This window comes from Chlamydotis macqueenii, chromosome 11 (genome assembly GCF_036417535.1).
Source record: "Chlamydotis macqueenii isolate bChlMac1 chromosome 11, bChlMac1.mat, whole genome shotgun sequence".
NCBI classification, from domain to species: domain Eukaryota; kingdom Metazoa; phylum Chordata; class Aves; order Otidiformes; family Otididae; genus Chlamydotis; species Chlamydotis macqueenii.
Window position 1 is genome coordinate 679401 of NC_141566.1, and position 8083 is coordinate 687483.

Below are 8083 nucleotides of genomic sequence, written 5' to 3' on the forward strand. Positions count from 1 at the left end.
GAAGCTGGAGCCCAGGGTCTCTGCTGCCCTGGCTCACTGGCGTGTGGGCAGCAGGAAGGACGTCCCCTCCGCGGAGCCCTGGCGCTGCGGTCTGCCCGCGCCGTGCATGCGGTGGCGGGAGGACGGAGCACCCTGCGGTGTGAGGCTGCAGTGACCACAGGACGCTGCTCTGGTGCGAGGGGTTTATTCAGCTGCTGCTGGCAGCCAGCGCAGCCCTGCCAGGCCACACTGGCAGCCCTGCCTTGCTGCGGGTCCTGGAGGTCCACTGGTATGGGAGAAACACTGTCCTGCGGCCCGGACCCGCATGGGACTCTCCCTCTACCCCCTGACACCCCTGCTCTGCTGCAGACCCTCTCCCCTTTTCCCCACAAAGGACTGGAGACCTTCAAAGCTCTGTGCAAACCCGCCGGCAGCGGGGTGTGGGGTCGCGGGTGGGTGGCCTCGCCGGAAGGCATTGGGGCAGCAGCGGCAGGCGGGCGGCAGGCAGAGCTCCTCCCGTACTCCTCATTTGGTAACACAGTACTTCCAGAAGCAAGCTGGGAGGAAGAGGAAAAGACACCCATGCGAGGGGCTGCAGCGGTGCTTGGCTACAGTCAAAAACTTTAAATGAAGGGAGATGTCTGTCTCTTCTGCCAGGCTCTCCTTTGGCTTTGAAGTCAGTTCTAGGAGCAGAGCCTGGGCGCTGAATGCCTTAGTCCACACCATGGGCACGCTCTACCCCAGACCATGGGCACCCTCTACCCCAAACCACGAGCATCCTTCACCGCACCTCATGGGCATCCTCCACCCCAAGCCCAGCCCCTGCTTGCTGTGGCCCCTTTGCAGATCGGTGGTGGGTTGGGTCCCAGGACCCGCTGGGAGCTGGACACTCACCTCTCTTGCTGGGTTGCTGAGGGGTCGGTCTGGTTTGTCTGGGTAAACCCCTGGCTCTGGAGCTCACTTGCTGCCACCATCTTCCAGAGGACTGCATCAAGGTCTTCTACTGGCGGTGGCACAACACCACAGCACCATCGCACGTGGGTGGTGCCCATCTGGCAAAACCAGTCCCCAAATCCCTTCCCTTCACTGCTGGGCCATGGAGGGAAGCAGTGTCAGCACCCGAGCGGGAGTCCCTCAGTCCCTGTTTACTGGACAACAGGGATGGGGTTTGCTGGGACTGCGTGGGGAGCTGGCCCATCAAACTCCCTGCCCCGCAGCGTCTCCCTGGGCCACCCTCCCCTGAGCTGGAGAGGCAGCCCCCACTCACCAAGCGGTCAGGGCCATCCTCCTGAAGAGTGCTTTTGTTTCCTTAAAAAAAAAAAAAAAAAAAAAAAGAAATGCCACGAGCACTCAGGGGCTATGGGCCCAGCATAGGGGACAAGAGCCAAGGGAAGATATGTCAGAAGGAGAGGGGACATAGCACCATTGCCTGCTTCTCCATGCTTCCCTGGGAGCACCTAACAAGCAGGACTCCTTCGTCCTGGATGCAACCTTTCACCTCTTCAAGAGCATCCCAGTGCCTGCCTCCCTCCACGTGTGCCCCCACACCAGCCCCATCCTTGGGTGCCGTTCACCTTGAGCTCTGGGACTCACCCTTGCTACGAGCTGCTTTCTCGTCGTGGCTTGCTCCCTCCTCCGGCGCAGACAGAGCCTGGTTCAGGTTCCTGGACGGCTGGAGTCCTGCTAGAGGCTTGCTGTCAGCCACGAAGCCAACTACACCACCAGCCAGGTTAAAATCTGTCAGTATAAGGTCTGGGTTGAATTGGGAGACACTGACAGGGATAAAGTGGCTCATCTGAGCTGTGCCTGTTCCTCGGGCAGCGGGACGGAGAGCCTTGGCGTGGTCTACAGATCCCGAGAATGGCAGGCTAGTTGAGGGGGTCTAGGGTTCGTCTCCCTGTCCGGCCACGTGTGCCAGCCCAGGTGAGGAACCATGCTGGCCGTGGCGCTGCAGGTCCCCCTCAGAGGGGAAGGATCATCTCCTCGGCCGGCAGTTGTGCTCCTCCTAATGCAGCTCAGGACACCACTGGCTGCCTTTGCTGCAAGGGCACGGTGCTGGCTTGTGGTCACCTTGGTGCTGACCAGTACAGCCCTGGCAGGTCCTGGTGCCTGGGGTTGCTCCTCCCTAGGAGCAGGACTCGGCACTTCTCCCTGCTGAACTGCACGGGTCCCTCTCAGCCCATCTCTCTGGCCTGTCCAGGTCCCTCAGGATGGCAGCACGACCCTGTGGTTATCACCCAACCCGCCCAGCTTTGCATCAACCGCCAGCTTGCTGAGGGTGCGCTCTGTCCCATCGTCCAGCTCATTAATGAAGGTGTTGAACAGAACTGTCCCCAGCACCAGCCCTCAGGGTGCACCACCGGTGACTGGCCTTCAGCTGGACTTTGTGCCGCAGATCACAGCCCTCCATCCAGCCACTTTTCAACCCGCCTCACTGCCCACTTACCTAACCGGAACTTGGGCATCTCGCCTATGAGGATGTTATGGGAGACAGTGCTGAAAGCCGAGGCAAAAAGTGCGCACTGCCTGGTGTTGCCATCAGCACGACTGCCCGGGGAGGTGGAGAACACCCCCATCAGCTGCCCGGGTCCCCCTGCCACAGAAAACCCTTCTGAGGGCAGCTCTGCAGCACCCCATCTTAGCCCGGCTGCAGCAGTGGGAGCTGCGAAGGGTCAAGGCCAGACCCCCGATATCCCAGGTAACGCCTCAGGAGAGTGCAAGCAGAATTCTTGCCCCTGTGAGTCTGTCCCACAGCCTGTCTGCACTGCTCCAAGGAAAGCGATAGTCTACGATCACCACAAAGTAAGCATTAGGGACATAGCTACGACTAAGGTTACAAGTCCCTTGCTGTCTGACTGCGCTTAACTGGAAACCAGCTGGTGAGCCGGGGGCTTTCCAGCGTCTCACCCTCCGACCCATCCCTCCTCCAGTGCCTGCCCGTTCGCAGGCCCCAGCAAGCTTCCACCAAGCTCTGGGAGCTGAGCAGTCCCAAGTACTTGGCTTTGTGTTTCCTTCGCCTCAGACATGTGGTCAAGCTACAAAAGCTCTGGAAGTCCCCAGGAGTTAGCCAAACGATGAGAGCAGCCCCTCTGCCTGAAGCACCAGGCAGCACGCAGCGCTGGGGCCGCTGCCAGGGGCTGCGCAAGCGGATTGCAGGCTGTGGCCATGCTCTCCTTCAGGACTCAAGCTCTGCCCCGGTGACTTCTTTCCAGCATCAGGAAGCCCAGAGTGTCCAAACCAGTGCTGACCCTGCTGGTAGGTCCTAGCACGTATGGACGAGGTCCACAGGGTGGATGCGAGCGGGTGCCACCCACCGTGAGCCCAGCAGACACTGCCTCTGCCGCCCCGGTCCCCTGGGGCACTGGCGCGCATGCAGTGATGCACGGCAGGGCACTGTGTGGCTGTGAAGCCCCCGGCACACGGTGCACTTGGCTGGCGTCGCAGTGCTGTATCTCGTGGCTGTTGAGGAGGCTCCTACCTGCCCTGTGACTACGAGCAGAGCTCACCCCATCGCAGACTGTCCCAGGCCACCCCGTGTGTGCTGCTCGCTCTGCACGTGAGCTGCAATTCCCTCATCTCCACATAGGGTGTCAGAAGAATATCACGTCTAGAGGGATGCTTTGTTTGTATGCCCCAGGCTGGCTGTTTGGTTGCCCCAGGGCAACCCAGAGCGCCTGGACACGTCACCCAAGCTCTGCTGCCTGCAGAGTTCAACAGCCAAAGCAGTCCCTTGCGTACGGGATGGTCTTCTCTTGTCCAGCCAGATCACACTAGGAATGGGTTTAACCTTGGTGGACAGACACTACTCCTAACAATGCTGGGGAGAACCCTCCCCAGGCCAGCAGGTCTTTCTGCCCAAAGAGCAATGAAGGGAACTCTACTGCTGTGCATGCCTGCAGCAGCCAGGCCCCCATGAAACACCAGATACAAGCCATGTGGTTTGCGCTGGCATTCGCTGCCAGCCACAAAGTGATGCACAGGGACAAACCCCACTGGGCTTTTGGGCACAGCCGCCCAAGTCAGCTGTCCTTACCTTCGGCACTGTTGCTTCCAGGGTAGACAGGATAAGCGCTGATGCAGCAAGCCCCTAACAGTAGTGCCAAGGTGACAACTATCCTCTGGAAAGGCATCTTTGCTCCTTCTCCAAGCCTTGACCAATTTCCTAGGAGCCTGTGAGTGAGGGAGTGTGAAGCAGTTCTCTTTTACGTCCTCCAGCTCTCTGTGATCAATATGCTCTTATCAGGTGGGTTGTCTTTTCTGCTGGGTTGGCCATCCATCCTGATGACAGGAGACGACTGGCCCTGCACTCCCCCGAGTTCGATCTCTGTCACTCTGAATAAGGATGCTTGATAAATGCTTGGCCAGGTTTTCAGAAGCTCTGCTGGTTACCCTGGCTGTGCTGTGCCTGGGGAGGAAGCACTACGGAAGGCTGGACAGGTTAACTGTGCCACCGATGGGGTCTGGGGGAGGATCAGAAGACAACATGGGCCAACATTTGGACAAAACACATAGGTGCATGCTTCCTGTTTGCATTATCTTCCTCCCAAGGGTACCAGATGTCTCCTGCTCCTTTCACCTCTCATGGGAACACGAGGGCAGTGGTAAAAGTGTTCAGCCACCTGGGCTTCCCAAGCTGGTTCTCAGTGGGTGCCCCGGTCCCCAGTGACAGGGCTCAGCAAGTGACAAAGCTCATCCCCTGCCCATGGCAGCAGCTGCAGCTTCCTTGCTGGAACAGTATTTGACCTTGCTGGTGTTCAGAGGAGCCTCTTTTTCCAGAGGAAAAAAGCAGACAGCGACTGGACAGGATGCCTGTGGGCCTGAACATCTGCTTTTTTAACCAAGAGGCTGACCACGACCCTGCTGACCAGAAAACAGGGAGACGACAGTGTCTGCATGCCCAGGCACAGGCTCTCATTCTTCACAAAGTGGTAAAGGTGCATTAACAAGAGATCATTACTTCTGCCTGCAAATCCCTGTCTGTCAGGGACAGATCAGGCTGGGAGACAGACGAGGCAAAACGCTCATCCATCTGGAGCAGGCACGCCGCTCAGCCAGGACATTTCTCCTGACAAAAATCCATATCTAGCCTGTTTTCTAGCTGCTCCCATCCCCTGGATGCCAGGTTTCATGCCATATAATTAAAAATCGTGGAGGCAGGCTCATCACTCCTGCTGTCATGACACGGGCAGGAAGCACAGCCCTGAGAGGGCCCCCATGGAGGGGAAGCGTGGAAACCCCCTCCAAACTCATGTGTGCGTCACGGGAGACGCTGTGCACCCAGCTCAGAGGGCAGCTCTGCCTGCGCCGCGTGCCACCGCCAGCACGGCCGTCTGTGGGCAGAGAGCTGTAGATGACGGTGCCGGAGCACTGCCAGGGGAGCGGGAAGGCACCAAGCTGAGCCACCGAGTCCGTTCCTTGTCCACAGACCTGAAACCCCCTGACACGTGCATCAGGAGGACGGGGAGCACAAGGACTGACCGTACCTCACAGACCCTGCCTGAGCCTGCTGCTGGGAAGAGCAGGGGTGAGCTCTCAGGCACCTGTGTCTAGCACAGGGGAGTTCATCCTGTGGAGCGACGGGACCTGGTGACAGAGCTGGGTGACATGTGGCTCTGTCAGCTCGGCCTCAGCAGAATGCCTGTGGCACCACCTGAACGCAGATGCTTGCCAGGCATCCCCAGACGAGGGTACTCCCAGACCAGCGCATGGGGTGGGAATGTTTCCCTGTGCAGCCTCCCAGCCCCAGAGCTTGACCCTGGGGTGACCCGGGCACCCCCATCACCTACTGGCGCTCAGCGCTTGGGTCCCGACCTGCTGAGCCACAGGAGAGCTCCTGTCTGGGGAGAAACCACACCGTTCTGAGCCAACAAGTTCACATCTCGGCAGCCTGCCAGCCCTGCAGCCCTCCATGCACACGCTCCAAACGCACGATGCTTGCTCTCCAGCCCTTGGGGCTTCCACAGTCCCCACCCAGGTCCCAGTGGGCTCCCCAGCCAAGCCAAGCTGCTAAGACCACCCATCTCCTGACCTGCTGGCCCAGCACTGCGGGGAGAGACAGCTCAGCTCAGACTGCCAAACCGCGAAGCTTTTTTGGGCTGAAGGATGGGGTCCAGCAGCTCTGACGCTGCTGCCCCGTGCTGCTCCGGGAACCCGCCTGGAGCTGCAGAGCCATCGCAAAGGCACCTTGCACAGGGGTGGTGAGCCTGGGGCCCCACAGTCCCCGGCCCCTTGTCTTGACAGTACGTGGGACGGCTGCCAGGATTTGGGGTGGCCCTGGGCTGTCCCCGAGTGCTGGCAGGGCAGCTGCAGTGACAGGCTGGACAGAGAGCGGGCAGAGCAGGGTGGGCACAGGGCCACGGCAGATCCTGGGGCTGGGCTGCAGCCTGAGATGCCTCTCTCTGCCTCTCTGCCTCCCATGGCTTTCAAAGGCAAATAGGGATCTTCATTCTGGCAGCCTACAAAATATTAGAGATTAATTTTCCCCCGTCATTTCAGGAGCTGCCATCTCCCTCGTGTTTGTTAGGTGCTATGTTTCCTACGTGGCGGTTGCAAAAGTCCCATTAGCCCCTGCATAGCAATTTTCTACTCTCCAATACTTTTGTAAGCTGGCAGCTCAGCTCTCTGAGAATTAGTAATAAGAAATACCCTCTTGCATAGTCCTAAAACTGCTTTTTCTAATAAAGAGCTGCGTTCCTCTCATTGCTTTGATCTAGTACTGGCAGAAGCTGAAAACACCGCCAACAGCACGGAGAACAGCCAGGAACGAGCTTATCGATCACGGTGAGTCAGAGGTTCCACAAACCTCCACACCAAATACCTCCAGGCACAGCATTGTGGCCCTGGGCCTGAGGCAAGCGTGAGAAACAGCGGCCGAGCTCTGAGACAATGGACACTTGGGGCCGGGCTGGGTGTCTCAGGAGTCCTCGCTGGCTCATCCGGCGCCAGGCTGCAGCACGAGGTGGGAGCCAGGCGTGTGCGCATGCCTGGGCGCTGCAGCAGGGATGGAGGCACCCAGCCGGGCATCCTGTTGCAGGGGCTTGGCTGGGGCTGGGGGCTGCTCCTTCCTCCAGCACAACCCCACCCTGCTCGATGTGCAACGCCCGGCCAGGCAGAGCAGAGGAGGGTGTCATCCAGACACGCTCCACCCAGACCCTGAGCTGTTCACAGCGGTGGCAGCTCTGCGTTGGGGTGTGCCTGGACCTCACCCCCGCAGCGATCATCGCCCCTTCTTGCTGTGGCTCTGCAGAGCCCCACGCACCGCTCACACCTCCAAGGAGAAGAAAAAAACCTCTCTCTCACATCCACTCAGAAACTTCAGCTGCTAAATGCCATCTTGAAATGTCACGAGCCTTTTGCCTTTTTCCGTTCCACACGAACATCTCTGTTTCATACAGAGCGAGGACATCTCAGCTGCTCCAGCCCCTCCCCGGGCCGGGGTGAGTCCCACTGCCGGTGAGTAACTCGCCTGAATCACCTGCGGGGATACCAGTGTGGTCGCCCTGTCAAAAATCCAGAAAAGAGCTGCTTTCTTTTGATCTGTAGAGACATGGCAGGCTGTTACAAAAGCTCCAGCTGTGCCCCAGCACGAGCCCAGCATCCAGCACCACGGTGGCCGTGGGAGCCAGGTTGGCGCCCGTGCCAGGCCAGTGCCTCCCAGCAAATGGCCCGGAGGAGCTCGGGCTGCGGCGCCTTCCCAGAGCCCAAGAGCGCGCGCAACGGGGCAGCTCTGACCCGCGCTCCTGCTGAGCGGCTCCTTGCAAACGCCCTGCTGCTGTGCAACCGCCTTTGGGAGCGGTGCTGGGGCTTCAGGCCCTGCCGGGGACAAGGTGGTCGGTTGGAGGGGACAGATCCAGGGTACAAACAGCCCCCAGGGCTGACAGCGCGCTTCTGACCTGGCAATCTCCACCAGAAGAAAAACCCCCCAAATTCCACCCAAGCCAGCCGCTCTTGCTCGGCTGTTTGCTTCCTAGCGGAGCGCGCAGGGAATTTGCAGGAGCTCCTGCTTTCCCGCTGCCAGCAAGTGCCACCGGCCCCCGGGGTTTCCTCTTCTGGCAGGGGCAACGCGGAGCAGAAGGGGCCTGGCAGCGTGGGAAGGCAGGGGCTG

At 59.7% G+C, this 8083-nt stretch overlaps 1 protein-coding gene across 1 annotated transcript; it reads right to left on the minus strand.

Annotated features, from left to right (window-relative positions):
- Positions 1–385: 385 nt before the first annotated feature.
- On the minus strand, positions 386–5102 carry LOC147599326 (uncharacterized). Its single transcript, XM_086756671.1, has 5 exons — positions 4013–5102; positions 1573–1716; positions 1243–1287; positions 874–979; positions 386–536 (listed from the first exon to the last, which is right to left on the minus strand). The coding sequence occupies exons 1-5, from the start codon at positions 4107–4109 to the stop codon at positions 386–388; spliced, it is 543 nt and encodes a 180-aa protein (XP_086612797.1). The 5' UTR covers positions 4110–5102.
- Between the last annotated feature and the right edge of the window lie 2981 nt (positions 5103–8083).

Excerpts from the sequence above, each read along its gene's own strand:
- LOC147599326 (XM_086756671.1), bottom strand. The coding sequence starts at position 4,109 with ATGCCTTTCCAGAGGATAGTTGTCACCTTGGCACTACTGTTAGGGGCT. Across the intron at positions 1,717-4,012 it reads TGGAAGCAACAGTGCCGAAG|ATTTTAACCTGGCTGGTGGT; the intron begins GTAAGGACAGCT and ends TTATACTGACAG. Across the intron at positions 980-1,242 it reads TGGCCCTGACCGCTTGGTGA|AAGACCTTGATGCAGTCCTC; the intron begins GTGGGGGCTGCC and ends CACCGCCAGTAG.